The 20,081-nt window shown below is 44.7% G+C and overlaps 1 protein-coding gene across 1 annotated transcript in view; it reads right to left on the bottom strand.

The window, feature by feature from the left end:
- The window catches only part of LOC124256291 (diaminopimelate decarboxylase 1, chloroplastic-like), a 261,662-nt gene that overhangs the window by 74,468 nt on the left and 167,113 nt on the right, over positions 1-20,081 (bottom strand). Inside the window, exon 5 of the mRNA XM_046690269.1 lies at positions 12,751-12,814. Within this exon, the coding sequence (XP_046546225.1) occupies positions 12,751-12,814 (64 nt within the window). The remainder of the gene's footprint in view (positions 1-12,750; positions 12,815-20,081) is intronic.

Raw genomic sequence — 20,081 nt, 5'->3', positions numbered from 1 at the left:
CTTTGCTATTGTAAACTATAAGTTTATACACTGCCATAGACAAAAAAGGGGTATTACTATACAAAAACATACTATGAACATAGCAATAAGTATATATACTACTCCAACATGGAGAAGTTATCCAAAAAAGTACATAAATATCAGTACTGGGCCCTAATAGCCCTAACAACTCCGTAGAGTTTTAAGCTAGATAATACATGTATAAATATACATAATAATCTCGTAAGACTATCTTATCGTCTACGAGGGACTGTCAACTGCTGTGCGAGGACCATAGGACCAAAATGGTGAATACCTGAGACGTCCTCAGTGGTGATATCTCTCAGATAGTGGTTAGCAAACACCATGTCGGATTTCCAAAAACATCCCTCCATGATGGTATTTAGTGAGCAGTTACCGTGTAGCGCGAGCGTGGAAGCTAAGGCTCTGATTTCGTGAGGATTTGCTGCTCTTGGAGGGTCCAGTCCAGCCGCCTTGTAGGCGCGCAGTATGACAGTTCTAATCCATATAGATATGGTGGTACGAGACATCGGTCTGACTTGTCGCCGCTAAAGGGATGAATAATCGCTTGAGATGTCGACGTCTTGGTTTGGAACGTCGTAGATAGATTTTGAGAGCTCTGACTGGGCATAGAGATAAGTCCAATGTATCTTGAGATCCGAGAATCGAGGATAGTGCAGGGATATGGAATAATCTGTCTGGTTGACCTGGCAATTGATTCTTAGCGATAAAGTCCCATCGCAAACCCATGTGCACTGTGTTGTGATTGTCATCAAACTGAATCCTCTCGTAATCTAGTGCGTGAATTTCAGACATCCTGGCTGCCGTAGCTAGCGATAACAGAAAAACCGTTTTCTGTGTGAGAAGTTCAAAGTTCGTTGAATCTAACGGTTCATAACTTTCACTTGTGAGGTGTTGAAGCACTATATTTAGATCCCACGCTGGCGCGCGGAATTTCACTTTCTGATCTTCCAAACGAAAAGAGCGTAGCAAGGCGAGTAACTCTGGCGTCTTCGTTAACTTGACACCCGTTCTCATGGTAACGACCGAGCTAAGCGCGGCAAGATATGTTGACAATGTCGAGCCCTTCAAATGTTTATTTTGACGTAGGTAACACAGATAATCAGCCACTTGTAGATGTGTAGCATTTCTCGCTGTAAATCCAATTTTTGCTGCGTAGTTTTCGAAACTTTGCCACTTGTCGTCATTACAAGTTCACGAGTAGAATAGCGTAAAAGCAAGCGTGACTGCTTTTGCCGCTCTTGTAGAATATCCTCTCTTGTTCAAACACACTTTAATACAGTCCATACGTGAAGTTGGTACACTTCTGGGTTTCCGTGCGCTTGTTTGGTGTGAGGATGTACTAGTAGATTCGAGCGCTTTGGTAGCTTTAGTGTTGGTTGTCTGATTTCTTGAATTAGAATGGGAAACCACGTTCTGGCTGGCCAGTAGGGCGACCAAAGTTAGTTGTAGCCTCTGTGTTTGTCTGATTTTCTGTAACACTTGAGGGATTAGCACTGGCGCGGAAACGCAGCGTCTGCGTTGAGGCCTTCCCAGGATATGCTTAGAGCGTCCGTTGCCCATGCTTGTGGATCCGGGACAGGTGATACGAATGTCGTTAGCTGATTGTTAAATCGAGTGGAGAATAGGTCTACTAGCGGCGCTCCTAATTGTTTGATAATCTGTGCGAAGATTTCTGTATGGAGCATCCATTTTGTCGGTGCCGGTAGGTGTGGCGAGAGAGTCGTCTGCTAGTACATTCTTGGCTCCGGGAATGTGACATGCTCTGACATGTAGGCTGAGTTCGTTGATTAGATCGAACAGTTGAAAGCATACAGTCAATAGGCTTGATGATCTCGTTAAGCCTTGTTTGTTCATATAATACGCCACTGTTGAGTTGTCGGTATGAATCATCAGATGTGCCTGTCGTAGAATGGTACTCCAATGACGTATGGCGTTGATTACCGCTTTCATCTCTAACATGTTTATATGGAGCTTGCTTTCTTGCTGATTCCATATGCCTGATGTCGTCTGGTTGGCGAGATGAGCTCCCCAACCTTGGAGCGACGCATCTACATAGAGATGGGTTTGGAATTCCGGCTCTGTTAAATAGATGCCTTCGCAGACATTCGACCTCCTGGTCCACCATAGTAGATGAGGTCTGAGGTGTACCGGTAGACTGAAAGGTTGTAGATCGTCGAGATGAGCGTTGATGAAGACCTGTAATGGGCGTAACTGTAGCCTGCCTCTTAGTGTCAAGTCTTGGGTTGACGTGAGGAGACCCAATAGACTCTGCCATTGTCGAAGTGGTAACGGAGAGAGTAGTGCTGGAGGAATGGCCTGTTGGATCTTGAGCCAGCGGTCTTCTGGAACGACGATACGGTTGAGCGTCATGATAAATCGAATGCCTAGAAACTGCAGATCTTGCGAAGGTACTAGGTCCGACTTGAGTAGATTTACTAACCATCCCAGCTGTGTTAGTAGCTTGATGATGTAGTTTAACTGTAGTTTGAGACGCTGTGGATCTTGATCTACTTGTATCCCGTCGTCGAGGTAAAACGCACTGCGTAGCCCTTGACGATGTAGGTAGGTGACGATGGGTTTCGTTACTCTTGTAAATAACCATGGGGCTGATGATATTCCGAATGGGAGTACTTTCCATTGGTAATGCAGCCCGTCCAGTGTAAATCGTAGGTATTTCTTGGATTCGGGATGTATCGGGATGTGTAGATACGCATCTTGTAGGTCTATACTGGCCATGTAATCCATGGGACGGATTAAGTGCCGTAACTGGGGTAGATGTATCATGCGAAACTTCGGTGGTTTGCGTAGATAATCTCTGTTGAACGTGCTCATGTTGTAGATGAGTCTGTATTTTTCCTTGAAGTTTTTCTTGGGTACTAGGAAAACTGGGGAGTAGAAACCTGGTTCGATGTTTACTTGATCTAGTACTTCTATGGCCTGCTTGTTCAGGAGGGAAGTAACAGCCTCTCTTAACTTTGGTAGTTGTTGTGTCTGGAAGTCGAACTTGTAAGGGTTGACTGTCAGCGGAGAGGCGTGGCCTTTAGTTGGATACGATATCCGTGATGAAGAATGTTGGAGACATATGGGTCTTGTAACATTCCCCAGTTCTCCCAGTATGGTTGAAGGCATCCACCCACTTGTGACGGTTGTACTGGAACGGCTGGGGGTGGAAGACTCCAGTCGTTCCGAACCTGACTTTCAGCGTTTATAGTTGCGGGAACCTCTGGGTGCTCTGCCTCTTCCTGATCCTCCTCTGTAGTTGCCAAATGGGCGACGAAAAGAATCTCTTCCCCTGGAACTGGCTATCTTTTTATCCCGTGCTCTCTGTAATCCAGTGAATTTAGATTTCCCTGAATATCTTTGTGAAGTCTGTCTGATGACGCTGGCTAGCATATCCATTGACTTAATCATAAGGACTTCTCTAGAATCCTTAGTGACTTCCTTGGAGACTTTCTCTATTCCTCCATCGAAGATGGATGGAGCAGACCACGGGGGCTGTATTGAGTGGAGCTGTAAAGTGCTCACCCCAGTTGCAGGAAGCGAGGAGGCCTTGACGACGGGCTAAGGTTAAGGCTGCTGAGACTGATGTGAGATGATCCATAAGGAACTGCTGGTCCTTCTTCTGCATAAGTAGGGCCGAGTAAATCATTCTATCATCTTCAGATGTCGTGTCACGAAATCTGGTGATAAGAGTGATAAGAGTTGTCGTCTATGTCTTGTGCCTTGAGGAACGGTTCCATATTGTGGGTTGAAAACTTGTTAGCATGGAACAGTGGTAAATGTGCTGTTTGGACTTTAGTGGCTTTGTGGAAGGCTAAGTCCAAATTCTTCGGTACTGCAGCAATCGGGTCGATCTGTGGTAAGGTGATGGCATCAGCATCGTCCTCCTTCATCAGATAAGTCTGCGCCGAGTTGTTACTCTTGGAAGGTGAAGAAAGGTCTAGGTTGTTTACCATCCAGTATCGTATCTCAGCATCTGAGAAGATGATGCCTCCATCGTCTTCTGTAATGGGATCGTCGATAAGAGGTTGATGCTCTTGTGATGGCGGTATATATGGTTCTATCGCTGTACATGGAGACGATAATGGAGACCTGTCTTGGGACTTCTGTGAAGACCTGTGTGGAGATCGATGTGGTGATCGGCGAGGTGATCGTGAACGGCGAGGCGAACGATATGATCTTGGTGATCGGACTGAAGAGCTGCGTCTTGACTTTCGCGAAGATCTGTGAGGTGAACGCTGATAGCTTCGCGAAGCCCTTGAGGAATCTGCAGATGATCGTCTGGATGAAGATGATTTAGAACCTGCTACTGGTGTCCTTCGTGAAGCCCTTCGTGAAGCCTTAACTGTGTCCGGTTCTGGGGAGTGTCGGCTTGACTTTCGCGAAGGCTTTCGTGAAGTCGGGGGGTCCGAGTCTGAGTCCAAGGACGACGTAGTCTTCCTTCTGGAATCTTTATAAGAGTGACGATCCTCCGAGTCCGGGGAAGGTGATGATCTTCTAGCCCTTCGTGCAGGCTGTTCATCTGGGTCCTTTCTGGAGGTAGACTGTGACTTCCTTCGTGAAGGTGGCTTGGTTGTGGCCGCTACGTTGACGGAGTGTCCCTATGGGCAGTCGTCTGCGTTGGTGCCTTCGTGGAGGTCCTTCTGGGCTGGTTGCAGTCTGTAACGGTTCTCCATCATCTGCATGATCTTCTGTATCATGTCGTCTGGGATGGTCTGCGACGATGTCGTCGATGCCCTCTCTGCGATGTTAGCGACGGGCCCCTCAGAATGATCGTCGGACATCGGTGTAGAGACATCAGGCTGCCTGGCGATCTCTGCTGACGTTACTGTAGCTGACACCGGTCGCTTCTTGTGGCGTAGATCGGGTATGATGATCGGCTGGTCGTCATACAGGCCCAGTTCAGCGGCGGGAAGAATCTCGGCTGAGAACGTTCTAGCTGGATTCTTAGCTTTTCCCTTGGAGGTCGACGCTGCCCTGGGGGTACGGAGTTTACGCTGTGACGAAGTCGATGCCCTCTTAGACTTCTGCTGCGAAGACGGGATGTCTGGGGAAGCCGGACGCTTCTTGGAGGTGGCGGACTGCATCCCACGCCCCTCCTCCGAAGGAATCTCTAGCGGAACACCAAACGGGAGGGGGTCGTCCGACAGCAGTTGACTGGCTAGAGGGTCCGATGTATCGGCCATGCCTAAGGCTTGTTTACGTGACCTATCTGCTGCACGTCTCAAGACGCAAAAACGATATTTGTTAAATGCAGAAATGGATAAATTAATACAGTAACTGCAACGTGAAGTAAACGCACAAGGCGTAGTACAGCTAGGACATATTAAATGCGGATCAGCAGCAGAAAAACGTAATCTACAAACAGTACAGATTTTCATCCACGTAAACTAGGCTGAACAATCACGGAAAACCGTGAATAAACAATAGAATTACGAGTAATAATCAATACATATTGTTAAAGGATACTAGCTACACCTCTTTAGTAAGGAATAAGAGGTAATAAACTAAGAATAATCAAAGGATATAGTGTGCAAGGAGACACAGGTGCTCTCACATCCTGCTCACTGGGCGAAGAAGGAGAGAGTGAAGCATGTGGCCAGAGGGTGGCGCCACCTTTCCCGCGCTGGGACAAAGGGAGGCAAGTCATGGTGAGTATTAATTAGTGATTATACATTGAAGGGAGCTTCAATTAGGGAGATACAAGTGTTTCCACTATGTTCGCAAGAAGAAGAAGACAAGCAAAAGAGCATGAGTTAGGATAAGGAAAAATATATATATTTAACATTATGTTTGTGACGCTACCGGGGAATACTCAGCGGCACCTACTTCCCTATCGTGAGTTGTACATTGATCTCGATCAGATAAGCACGACCGATAACATTCAAGGTGAAAGGCCTTCGATGCTGCTGAGAGCCATACGGTCAAAAAAGAAAACTACAACGACGAGTCGTTCCTGTTCCTGCAGTACAAGAAATTAACCCGAGGCACGATCACGGAATTTAAAATATCCGTTTTTGATGTAAAGCACAAACCAATACACATAGGATATCTCAGCACAATACTACGGGTCCCGAAACCATGCAACACATCAGAAAATGCATTGCCGTAGCGATCTCAGACCTCGGGGACACGCGAGGATCCAACGAACCCAGGGTCGAAGGCAAGTTATACGCCTTGCAACTGAAAAACTATGTGTACAAACGCACTGAAGTGCATAATGGTGGTGCAGTCTGTCTGCAGAAACTGTGGCACGTTTAGATTTCCACAGCTTCTGAAAATGAAGAAAGTCTCAGGGCTCCTTTTTATTATATTTTGATTTTTTTCACTATGAGCCCTTTTTCTGTAAAATATGTTCATTTCAGATACTAGTTGTTAATCTAAGTGGTGGTGGTAACCAAGGAGATACACTGTCGAGACTGGGGATGGACTCATAAACAACTTGTCTGTAACAACAACAACAAATGGGTGATGGTCGCAGCAATTGATGATGAGACCCGGGGTATCTCCAAAAACACCACGTACAATCTTGTCTACACTGACAACAACAAATGGACATTGATCTCACCTAAATTCGCCTGGCTATTCGATATCAACGTCGTTTCTCCCTTTGTGTTTACGGAGAATAAGGATCATTACGTCATCAAAGTCGTCAATAACGGGATAGTGCTGGGAGCTTACGTCCCACCACAAGGACAGAGTGTGCTTGTCAGTGTCATCCCAAGAAAAGCAGACCACACGCTATCGAGTCGACCGAACCTCCGAGACAGCATGAGTTTATAGAATTTGAAGAAGCGTCGGCCATATTAACAGGGATTCCATCGACTATGACTCTATACATCAAAGTATTTCTCGAAGAGCCAGCATCCGATGTCGATGTCGAAATCATGATCGGAGTCAAACATCAACATCACGTTTGCGCAATTTACATACAGAGAAGCATGACGGTTTACGCGGGAATTTGGGTCTTTGGGTCCAAGTGAGGGTTCCGGTGAAACCCATTATCTAACTGGCATGCTGGTCTGCTTGGGGGAATTAACTCACAAGTCACAAGAAGTCACAAGAAGCTAATCACAATTTTATTTACAAGAATGGAATAACATGGGTAGCCACAGAGAGTCGGTACAACTCTCTGGGCTGAGGGCTAGAGCTAACCTGTCTTGGGAGTCTAAATCCTACTGACGTACAATTGGAGTTTGACTATTTATCTAAAATTGAAACAAGGAAGTTATTATGATTCGTTGACTGATACAAAAATGGGTGTAACCTACATTAACCAATGAAATACAGAATATACAAAATGGGGTGTGTCCTACAAAACAACTTCAATGACCACACAGGGGGAGTACTAAATCCTGCTAATCCTATTTCAACTGGCACTAATCTCGCTGGCACTTTTACTGGATGCTTGGACGCTTACCCTGGTCTAGATCTTAACGAGCCTAATTTGATGTGTCAATTATAGGTGCTTGGATTACAATAAATGCGCGTTTACTCTGGGACATGTCTTTAGGACCCTAAATTGGTGTTTGCTTGTAGTTATTGTAATATAGATGATGACATGTTTACTTTATCAAAGCAGTTCATTAAATCGTCTAGTCATAACTTTTTCATACTGAAAGGTTTGTCTAACAGCTTGAGTCCTTGATACCTTGGACTAGGATTTTGTCTTGAACATCTGTGAAAATGTGCAGCCGTAATTTACACCTTTTTCAATAGTATGTCTGTGAGATGAGTATTACTACTTTTGACTGGAGTCTTTCTCTAAGCTATTACTGATACATGATGAAACTAATATTCTACATTTATATTTTCCTAATATCTGAATCCTAATATATCGCTTGTAGTGGTTATAATTAATAATGCATTTAGTATGAATAATTATTCCATGATACGGTCTCTAGGGGGTCAATGTCACCTTGGAGAATAAAATTTCACTCAACAAAATTTTCTCACCAAATAATATACAGTGAGACCTCAGATATCCGGACACATTCTTTTCTTACGTAAAACGTCCGGATAATTGAATATCCGGATATCTGGATTTTTGGTTTTCATACACCTCAAGGAAAATCCAAAACGTTTATGATCATCAAGCGTTTATTGTACATGTATAGACATTCAAAAACAGCATCACAACATAACAATCATACCTTTACTATTATTCAGTTTTGAAAAAGTCTTTCATTGAGGACTGCTTACACTGGGTGCCGCTCCTTTGCAACACGACGACTTGAAGCGTGAAAGCCATCCCTGAGAATATGCGAAGTCCACAACATTTAACTTTTAACTTTTGATGTGTCAATTATAGGTGCTTGGATTACAATAAATGCGCGTTTACTCTGGGACATGTCTTTAGGACCCTAAATTGGAAATCTGGGGTCCGGGTATCTGAGGTCTCACTGTACATCTCATCAGCTTAAAGTTCACACAGAAGTTCACACACAACAGAAAACTATTTCGTAAAATTGTCATAATGATGGATGTTGCAAACTGCACTACCATAGCTCTCCAGCCTCGGGGACACACAGGGATTCGATCAACCCGGCACGGAAAATACCTCATACGCCTTTCACTTGCAAAACAACGTGTACATGCGACGAGAAGTTTCACCAAAAAAATCGACTAGCTGATCGATATCACCCTCACCTCAGCATCATTCATGTTTCTAAAAAATTGTTACATCTCCGAAATAATAAACGACGGGATCATTCTCATGTCTTTCACATCGAAATTTGATAAAACCATACAATTATTGCGAATACCGGGTCACACGGGCAACAAGTTAGCTCCAGTCAACTCGAATGCTTTACTGTCCGACATACCGATTACCAACTGTATTTTTTCGATTCAAATTTTGCCATAAAAGTACACACCACTTTCATAATAGAAGTTTATCTCGTAAACGTCCCCTCAAATGATCTAGTACTTTTGAATGGGTTGACAATAAACTGGAGCGATCAACACATGCACCAACGTTGCCATATTTTCATAAGACCGGGATCGGAACCATTAACAAGCCTCGACAGGGTTCGTGTTGACGAAACAGAGTCCATTCAGCTCTCGACTATTTACTTGCACGAAAATCTGAAGTTTATCAGCCTTAAGTACATCAATCAAACATTAACTGAAAACCAATCACATATTATTTTCTAACTTATATTATATAAAGATGGGATTGTATCCGGCCATGGACGAAGTGGTCAAAACACTGGAAACCGTAGACGGATTTCATTTGAGACAAATAGGCGACATTAAACTCCAACTGGAAATGGAATGTGATGTACGACTAGAATTGTACAAAAAGTACTACAGAGCCGTGAATACCGTGGATGGGATAGACACTTCACTTGTGGCAGCCAGCATGGGACTCAGGGCAGCCAGGGTTGGCTTATTATTATCGACTATTGTAGCCGCACCTGTAGTCCTAGGGTTAGAAATAGCAGCCGGGGGTATCGGGGCTGGCGGGAATAGCTCTTAAATTCATTTCACGTCAACTGCAACATAAAGCGCTGAAGCACGACGAGATTAGTGTTTAGCCGAAGCCAAGATGAATATGATTGATGATCACAGATCAACAGTGCTCGCCGACAGCAAGATCACGGAGGAAGATATCCGTTTGGTGTTAGCAGAACTTGCCAAATACCACAGGGTGAAACAAGAGATTCGAACCAAGTCCCGCAAGACGCGGGACATCGGTGAACAGGAGAAAAAAAAGCTCATAGAACAGGGCAGACAACAGGCCCGGCAAGCATTCCTTTCCAAAACCAAAGAAATCATAGGAGAATAACGCTGAACTGCTTCCTCGATATCAATGTAAATCCATAAAATAATCTGATGGATACAGACGTCGAATGATGGGCTGCCATCATTCACCAATATGTTTTTACTCGGGCAGGGACGGTAGTTCGCAAAAATATCGCTATTAGGGGACCTGTCACCGAACCGATATTCCCTATACTACTCCTTTTGAGAAAACTATCCAGAGTCTATTATGTATCAGCAATTTGGAGAAATGCTCACATCTCCAATCCTGTCTCATCCAGCCCCGAGAAACATGGTTGGATGTTGGTCAATGGCAAATATCTGGTGTCATGGTTTCACTGGGAATCAAATGTCTACATCATTCCAAATGGATACCTGTATTACTACATCAACTGTTGGTGAAGATGATCATTCAGACTTATCAGATTTTGGATCAGATAGTGATTCGAGCAGTGATGAATCCTCTTAGTAGGTAATGCTTTTCATGGCACCAATGACCATGACTATACAACATTTACACGTGTGCTCTCTTAAAGCATGGTTGACATGGAGCAGCTAGGGATGTCACAATACATAAGTTTCATGAATCGATACGTATCACAATACCCATGTCACGATTCGATACGTATCAGTATCACGATACCTATTTTCACGGCATTATTGCGTAAATTTAGTTACATTTTTTACTTTAATATTTCATATTTTATAATTGTCCATGAAAAGATTAACATTTCGGATTCTCAGAGATTAAAAAGTTCTAATTTCCCATCTTTGTACATGAAAAATAACTCTCATAACATCAAAAAACATGATACAATTGCAAAATATAAATGATACATAAACATATTTAAACTGATACTTTCAAAACTAAATATTGATACAGTTTTGAATGTATCGATAATTGTATAGTCTTAGAAAAAGTATTGATGCATCAGTGTATGTATTGTGGCATCCCGAGAGGCAAACATACGTCATCCTTCTAACTGGTTGCAATCACTTGTGTAATATTTTTATTAGTATTAAATGTTGTTTGTCAACTATTACTCTAAGTGGTAGTAGTACAATTGAATGAAACTTTTGCCAAAGCTATGTGTTAAGGACAAAAAAACAATGTTGATGTATGACTTCACAACCAGTGACATATTTTTTCACAAAATTGGAAATTTTAACCATAAATTGTATATTTATATACTTATCCTATCTCACAGTATGCACCTCTTTTCTTCTACCACCAAGATGTGGAAACGTGCTGTAGGCTAAGTTGAATCAAAGCACCTGACCTTTGCCCCCACCCCGATAGCTCGACCTGTCAATAATCTCTATAAGCATGCAGATCGCTAAGATGATCATGTGACGTCCCATTACTGTCATTCTCATCTTGGAGCTTCCAGTAATCTGTGATGTGGGGCAGGTCGGGTGGGAATCCTTCATGTGAGATAGGATAAGTATATAAATATACAATATAGGGTTAAAATTTCCAAATTTTTAAACTTATCTTATCTCACGGTATGCATTATCCCACGTTTGGATGGAGGGCCGCAGATTACCCTGTGTCAACTCAACAACCGTGAGGTCGCATAACACAAGGAGGCCTAGAGAAAGCACCCGATATGCTAACTCTGAACTTGTGATGGGTTGCTTCTAAGTGATAAACCCCTTGGCTTACACAGCACAAAAACTCTAGGACATAGTTTGGCATGTGGACCTCGCCTCCCCGCGATTTATCAAGTGACCCCGGTGAATTAATGTCGAAGACCTTAATCTGGACAGCCCCTGCTTCGAAACCATCCCCCACAGACACGCTGGAAGGCAGTGAAAGGGAGAACGGCGCGGTTGCTCAACTCGCTTAATATTCAGTACCAATCCCCCTAACTGACCAAAGATGAGAAAGGACTTATAAACGGATCAGAAATCAACACTTTGCTGACGTAATTGCTCAGAGAGTAGAGGTAAAAAAGTCGAGTGTCGAGCACCTCGGCATGAAGTACAAGACTGGCCTCTCAGTCTATATCAAGTCATAGGTATAAAAGTACTAACACACCCTAGTTCCAGCGAAAAAGAATACCAATAAAAAGATATGATCAATATCTTTTATTGATATACAGAATACAACACCAACGCGAAGGAGGGATTGCATCTCCACTGCAGTTGTGGGCCGACAGCAACTGCTGTGCCAGGACCTATGGACCGAATTGGTGTAGACCTTCCACGTTACCTACATTTGTCACAGTGTTTCAATTTTCTAGTGGAATTTTAATTAGATTTACCCATGATGAAACAATCAAAATCTGTGTCTAACAGAGAGAACAGCACATGTCCCCTCAGTGTAGCGACAAGAAAGAGAATGACAGTAATGGGATGACACATGATCATCCGAGTGATCTGCATGCTTATAGAGATGATTGACAGGTTGAGCTATCGGAGTAGGGGCAAAGGTCAAGTCGTACAGGGGCCAGAAGATTTGATTCAACTGAGTCTAGAGCACGTTTCCACATCTTGGTCGTAGAAGAAGAAGAGAGGTGCATACCGTAAGATAGGATAAGTTTAAAAATTGGCAGATTTGTGGATATTGGTATGCAGGATCGTTTGTACATAAATATGTGATGTAAGTAATCAGAAACACTCTGACTATCTGCGTACGGTTATTTGTTTTTATTATTTTTATTGTAAGTTTTTATTTGCCAGAAATAATTACCGTTGTCATTCTGAGTGATTTTGTGTCAGTCATGGCGTCAATCTGCACAGAAATTTTCCCAATTTCGCCTGAATATATTAAAGTACTGAATTCGCATCTATTTGTAATTTTCCATTTCTTGCTACGATACTCTTTCCATACATATTCTAAAAGTATCCAGCCTATGCATGCAATGAATAGACGAAATGATGTCTGAAAATCCGAGAAATTGTGACACAGTGTAAAATTGGAATTTTTCTTTGTTTATATTTTAAACAAGATTTTACCTTCAAATCACCACATGTCAGCTCTGAACAGCTCGAGTTGTAATTCAGGTCATTTTGGGACACCCTAAAACAAGAAAAGATAAAGAAGCATTCAAGGGTACATAATCAGAAATGTTGTCTGTATATTTGTTTGTGATTTAACACCACACTCAGCAATATTCCACTCATATGATGGCAATCAGTCAATAATGGAGTTTGGAACAGACAGTCCAGTGATAGGCATCCTGAACATCAATTCCTACAAATAGGACATGAAAACATACATCTGCAAGCTTGACCACATTTCTCACTTGTACATACCTAAGTACATATAATTCTATATACTCAGTCATAAATAGATCCTTTTTTGTGCTGTTGTGTCCATATTGAAATTATTATTCAAACAACAATATGAAGATGATGTGTAGCTTTGAAACAAAACCACTTCAAGAGAATTTAAAGGGACATGAAATATAAACCTGATTTTTTTCAACTATAGTCATCCTCTTGTCTTTGAGCTGGAACCAATTTTGTAATGTGAGTAGTGGGGTTGATCAGGTGGGTGTGCATTGTTTGAGATAAGATAAGTATTATAAATATACAATTAATAGCTAAAATGTTCATATTCTAAAATTTATCTCACATTATGCACAGATTACCCCAGTCTGAAGGTAAATGACAACTATGTGATGAATCGCTCACATGGAGGTTGACCTAGACTTGTGATCAAAAATCATAGGCTAGAACTAGTGACAGCTTGCTTCAAAAATTATCTAAGACAGGAATCCCTGTTCCACCCTGCTTTTAAACAGGCTCAAGAAGCCGAAGACCTTTCCTTCCTCAGTTCTTCAAAACTGTTGTCTGTAGATAATGCATACAGGTGAAAGACAGGATGGCTCAGAAATGTCGCCATTAAATGTTCTGTATCTATCCCACCAATGACAACTTTGTATCACTCTTCTTTTTATGACTTCTAATCATTGACAGTCAAGGAACAATGGAAAGTAAAGTTTCCAAATCTCCTTCAAGTGGCATCAGAATTCATATTCTAATTAACGATTACTCATGAGAGTATGTGTGGATCACCTCAGTGCTGTTATACAGGGCTTGCCACAGGGCTGTTATACATGGCCGTGTTGCTGATAATGTCATGACTGTACTTGGAACACATCAGTAGAACACTGTGGGAGGTTGATTGCTTGTAAGCCATCAAGGATTAACATTTTGTTCTGTTATCTACAAAATGTCATGTTGGTGGAGACCTTGGACATGTTCTGCTGCTAAGTCCAGTAGATAGTGTAATATGAGAATGATCTCTGACCTCCAAATACATCCTTCCATGATGGACACCATGAAGCAGTTACTGTGGAGCACCATTGTTAAAGTGACTAACGTACTGTAGTAGTATACACAATGGGGGTACTAGATAAATTCCAACAAAAGCCTCTGTAAAGCTTCATTCACGAAATAAAGCTTTTGTCAGGCCCTTATCTCTCCCCGCTATTGTATATACCAGTTTTTAACCCCCAGTTAACTTCCTGGTCACTATGACTGTGAACCAACACTTTCCTGATCACGTGGCACTATTGTGATTGCCCTATGTTGTGTTGACAGGAAACAGTTTAATGTGACAGGATACTATTGGGATTACTTGGTAAGGTAAGTGTTAAATATTTTGCTTGGGGGGTAACATTGTGTCGTATGGTATGACCAATAATTCCTCTCTGACGAAACCTCTCCCTGGCCCATCTTTCAAGTAGTACAAGTTCGGCTCGTCGGCTTTGATGTCCACTTTATCTATGTTGTAAGTTTTGACTGACCATGTTGGGTCGGTGGCTCGTTCCCGAGTGTCCCCTTCATGTTCTCCCGGTTGGTAGAGGTACCTCACTAGGACCCGGTCGGGTATCTGTTTCTCCTTCCCACGCAATGGTGCAGCCGGTTCGGCCGTCACTGATTTCAGTTTGATAGCGTCGGCCGGTTTCTTGCCGGTGAGCCAAGTGGTTTCGTGGTTGATAGCCGACACCACTTGAGGTAGCCGCGCTACCCATTCCGTAGATCGTTTTCCCGGGTTGGCCATCTCTCTCGCATACTGGTGTCCGAATAAGCACTCGGCCAAAGTCCTACTGAATCTCTCAACTATGGCTTGACTGCGATGAGCCCCGGCCGCGCCATGCCTGACCTGGACGTCGTGCTTGGCTAGCAGTTGTGGCATGGCACCCATGAACTCCCGTCCGGGATCGACTTGCAGTTCGGTGGGCCATGTCAGCGGGCTGCGCTTGTATATGCGTTCGAATCCGCGGGCTACCTGGGCCGAGTCTTTCGCGGTTAAGGGTTCGGCTTCTTTGTAGCGGCTGGCCACGTCCACGACGGTTAGGGCATACTTGTACCTCCTGTCGTGGGGTAGGAACAGGAGGTCCGCCTGGTGGACGCTATTGGGTACGGCAATGCCAAACTTTCTTCTAGGCACGTAGCGTGGTGCCGATAAATAGATCTGCCACAAGGCTTGTTTTTCAAGCCATGCTTTGGCCTCGTCCGGGGGTACTCTCGCCATTTCGGCAAGCTTATGTATGGCGCTCACTCCTTTCCAGTACCCACGCAGGCTTTAGAAAATAGCTTCAAACTTTCTCTCTTTCCGTGACATCGTATATACACCTATGTTCTTGGTTCAATTTTCTCATGGCCGTACGCGTACGAGTACGTGTTGATCCCGTCCATGGCTATCCAACGCTTCGTGTCCATCGGCGACAGGGACGTCTTGTTTATCGTCAGTCCGTATATCCTTTGTCCTTCGCTTCTAAGCGTGTTCATCTGATGCTTGAAGGTGCGGGCCCTGAACTGGGCCTCCTTGAACCTGGCGTGTTTGATGTGTTGTTTCACCACGTACTTCTTGACACCCTTCGCCTTCCCGGATCTCGCTATTGTCGGCTTTCAGGATGGAGTACATCTTGGGCCTCAAGCCTATGTACTCTGCTATGGGCGTGCCAGCACACTCATCCTTCATCTTACCGAGGACCTTTTTGTTAACCGTGCTGTGCATGGCATGGTCCTTGGGGTAGTCACTGGTGGCGTACAGGTGTATGTGTTTTACCATGTCCTCGGTTCGAATCTCCATCAGCAGGGAGTCCGTGTCCGTGTACAGCACTTCGCTCCTGTCGCCGTACTGTTTCTTCAGTTCGTTGTAGTAAAAGTCGTACATCAGGTGTTTGGATAAGTCGAGGATGCTCATCCCCACGTTTATAGGCCGGTTGAACTTGATGTGGCTCTTCCTCATATGTAGGGCCACCAGATCGTCGGTGAATATCTTGCTCCAGTTGAATGCGGGGCTGGCTATCAGTCTCCTGAGCTTGTCTTCCTCTTTCGCCCAGACCAGCTTCACGGTCACACGTTTTCGCAAATTCTCCATCGTTTTACCGAACACCGAGTTGTTCATGAGCTTGTAGAGATTCTTCTCGAAGTCATTGGTGGCCAGCTTTCGCAGGTCTGTGTTCATTCTGCAGTACAGCTGCAGGTTACGATAGTGAACGATGTACTTGGACTTGTTCATCAAATTGGGTATGAGTTTTTCGACGTTGGCTAGCTTATTACCCCCCACCCTCCGTTGGTAGTCGGACATCCAGTCCGGGTTCACCATCAAATGTTCTGGGGCCAGGGGGTAGCTGTTGTGTGACTTATGTAATGTTGTTGGGTACTCCAAGTCAACTTCGAGTATGTAACCTACCGCCAAATCCGGTGGTATGCTCATGACGTCTATCTCAGGCACCCACTCGAACCCCTTAGTTGGTAGATACTGGCTCATGGCCCAACCGTATAGGTTGATAGAGGAGATAATTAATGGGTTTGCTAGCATTGTAGCCCTTCACGTACTTATCGTTGGCTCTTGCGTACCGTTTGGCAGCCATGGAAATCCCACCTCGCAATCCTATCTCAATGAACAGGTGCATGTCGTAATCGGTGAGGAGTTCCAGCTTAACTCCAGTTTTCTTCAGCAAGGCATCCCAAGAGAGACCGGGGCTGGTGTAGTACCACGCGGGGTCGAGTTGATACTGCTTGAAACACGTCTTTCTGAACGTCTTGAACACGTCAGCCAGCAGGAGCACGTCCGTTCTCAAGTACAGGTCGTGGTAATCGCCCAGATTCTTGCAGCCCAGTTTATTCCATACATTAATCGCGTGCGAGTAATCACCCTCCGTGATGGCCGAGTCGGTCAAGTTGCTGTAAAATTCCCTGATGGGGGGTAGTCGGGTCTCGGCGAACTTGGCCCAGCCATCCATGTACTCATAGGGGTAAACACCCTTCCTCATCAGCAGGGGCCGAGTCTCGGCGTCGGTGTATCGATCAGTGATGGGAAAGGTATCGTTGGCTTTGACCAAACCATCGAGAGACGACAGTAGGAACTGAACTAAGTCTATGAACCTCAGGCCGTTCAGGGAGAAGGTGATGTATCTCTCCATGTTGTTGGGGATGCACGTCAGGTTGCCGTCGACCCTCGCGATGGCCTGCATGATCAAGTGGGAGTTGTACCCTCTCAAGTTGTGGAAGACCACGGGGATGTTGATTGTTTTGGGGTTGATTCTGAGCTTGAGGTTGCACGCGCTGTGAGTGGCGCCTCTGTACTCCCCGGTGATGTGACAGTGATCTCTCACCGAATCGCCGTTCAGCGGACCGTCGCACACATGGCAGTGAGTGCTGCAGTCGTGAGCTCGCCAGTCGGCTTGGGTCATACGCATGGGGACGACATTGTACAATTTCTTCCTGATGGTTTTCTCTTCCCATTGCAAGCACTTTAGAAACTTTTCAGCCGCGTAGGGACCCCTGTACACCACGAGAGCGTTCGTTTCCCCATCACATCGGACGACCACGTATCCGAACCCACAGGCCTCGTGCTCCTGCGTTTTGTTTGTGTTGGGAGCTGGGCCGATGTCAACGGGTTTGACGAGGGCTTCAAAGTCGGCGTAAATGATGTAAGGTACGGACATCTGATTCTTGTGATTGTCGAATTTTAGGATATTGTCGCCTTCCATGGGCATGTCGATTTGTATGGCCGTCTGCCCCACACCTAGGCAATACTCCCGGTGGGATTCCAGCAGGTCGGGTCGGGTGAAACCGTGCAGGCACCGTTCGCAGAATTGACTCTTTTCTTGGTGTGCCGATTGGTCGTACAACAGCCTGCTGATGTGTTTTATCCACGCGTAGTGGTACTTATCACCTCGCTGGATCATGAATATATTGATCACGCGGCGACCCTCCATTGGGCTAATACTGTGCACGATCGTTTTGTTGCCGTCGTGCCCAAAGACGTTGACGGCTATATCATTCTGTTTCTCGATTTTGGTGACCTGGGATAGGGGGGTGGGTTCGTCTATACCAGCCCAGTTGAGCCCATCATTTTGGGGATAGCTAGAAGGCCTGTTCGAATTAATGTTGGCTGGAAACAAGGCTGACCTGATCGCTAACCTCATGCAATCGTCCCCTCTGTTTTTTGATGTTGACCATGGTCTTTTTTTTCTTGTAGTAGGGGGGCAAGTCTAGGTACGATCCCCCCCTGAATGGTACGTAGTTAGCTATGTCTAGATAGAGTTTATCGATTTTATCTACGGCCCACCCGGAACCCCTGTGCGTGAAGCGTTCCAGGGTCTCTCGTATTTGTTGAAGACTGACATCGATGGACGCGTCTATAGTCTCGGCATGAGTCACGACTTCTTGTTTACCCCGGAAGTAAGGCTGAACGTACTCAACGACACCATTCTGCTGTTTATCGAGCGACATCTTTGTCGTTATTTGAAACTTTAGACTTCCCAAATCATTCAGTTCCTCATTAACTTTGTCAGCGATCAGCGGCTTGATGTCGCCGATGTCTATGTTCTTATCCACATGCATGCGCCAGCCTCTCAGATAGTTACCTACAGCGTGTTCAGTGCGCACAAACTGTAGACCAACGACTCTGTGCTGATGTAACAGTTCAACGAGCTCAGGCTTCCTCATACGGGAATAACCTACTAACCCCAGCTCTCGGGCTTCCTGTTTGAGTTGTTTCACAGTGTGGGGACGTACGGGGTCGTTTAACAGCACGACTAGCCTAGCTTTCCTCATACGGGAATAACCAGTAAACCCCAGCTCTCTGGCTTGGTGTTTGAGTTGTTTCACCGTGGGAGGGGGGTTGTATGTCGAGTAATCTAAACAATTGGGGTCTCCTCATTCGGGAGTAACCCACTAAACCTCGTTCTCTCGCAATCTGCTTGAGCTCTCGGACAGTAGGCATTGTTATACCCAGGTGTATACAATCTTTAATTGGGCCGCCAACAAGGGAGGTAACTCCTCCAACCTTAATCTAGTCCCAGCGCGCTATATTTAGAATAACCGTATTGATTTTGGGTTCAGGATAGCTTTCCCGTTTTATTATTTCCAGAACGTTGGGGATACATGTATATATATTAGCTGATTCAGTCAATACTTGTTCTCTGAAGACATCCAGCTTTGTAGTAACAATCATTTGAAAGTTGATGTGTCCCAATTCGTTTATTTCCTCTTCAAATTTTGCTAATGACCAGAGGTCTGATGTTATCAATACTACATTTACCCGGAAACATCAACCAGCTTCTCAGGCCAAAAGCCGGGGGTGGAATTCGAATGAATTGAATAGCAGGCTTTATTATACCTAGGTGTACACAGTCTCTAATTGGGTCACTGGCTATGGAAGGGAGGTAACTCCTCCAGCTCTAAGTAAAAAATAATGAGAGCTACACCTCCATACTAAGGAGGCGCCTACATTCGTTTATGTAGTCCTTTTTCTTCTCGTAGATAAGCTGGTGCCTGACTACGTTTGCCCCGTGGGCTTTACATAAACAGTAGTGACATTTCACTCCAATACTGCACACAGAACATGTGTAGTTTATGAAACACCTCCTATGAAAACAGCAGTACCCCTCCAACCTACATTTCCTTCCGCAGGTCTCAGTCTTCCCCATAAGTATGTACTGGCATCGGTATGGGGCAGGTCTCATCTTTGGTATATGGTATATGGTATATGGGGACTTAGTTTAATTGCTTTACGATCAGCACGACGAAGGTCAGTTCTCGGTCCTTTTGCCCCGGGGATGGTGTGTAGTACTGAGCAAGTGTGGGTTCCTCGAGCTGTTTGCCGGTTAGTAGGTAGTATTCTCTCGCTGCATCGTCGACGTCATGGAACGTTTTAACGGCATGGTTCTCACGTTGGAGTTGTTCCTTAATGTAATCGAGCCTCTGCATACCTTTCTTCGCGTACTCGGCTTGCGCGGCTTGTAATTGCTCCACGGCTATGTTGTGCCGTTTTCGTTCCGCTTCTACCTTGGCCGCGTTCGACTCCCGTAATTTCG

The sequence above is a fragment of the Haliotis rubra genome, unplaced genomic scaffold (genome assembly GCF_003918875.1).
Source record: "Haliotis rubra isolate DU_JTF1 unplaced genomic scaffold, ASM391887v1 Scf116, whole genome shotgun sequence".
Taxonomy (NCBI): Eukaryota; Metazoa; Mollusca; class Gastropoda; order Lepetellida; family Haliotidae; genus Haliotis; species Haliotis rubra.
This window is presented reverse-complemented; position numbering and strand designations above follow the sequence as displayed.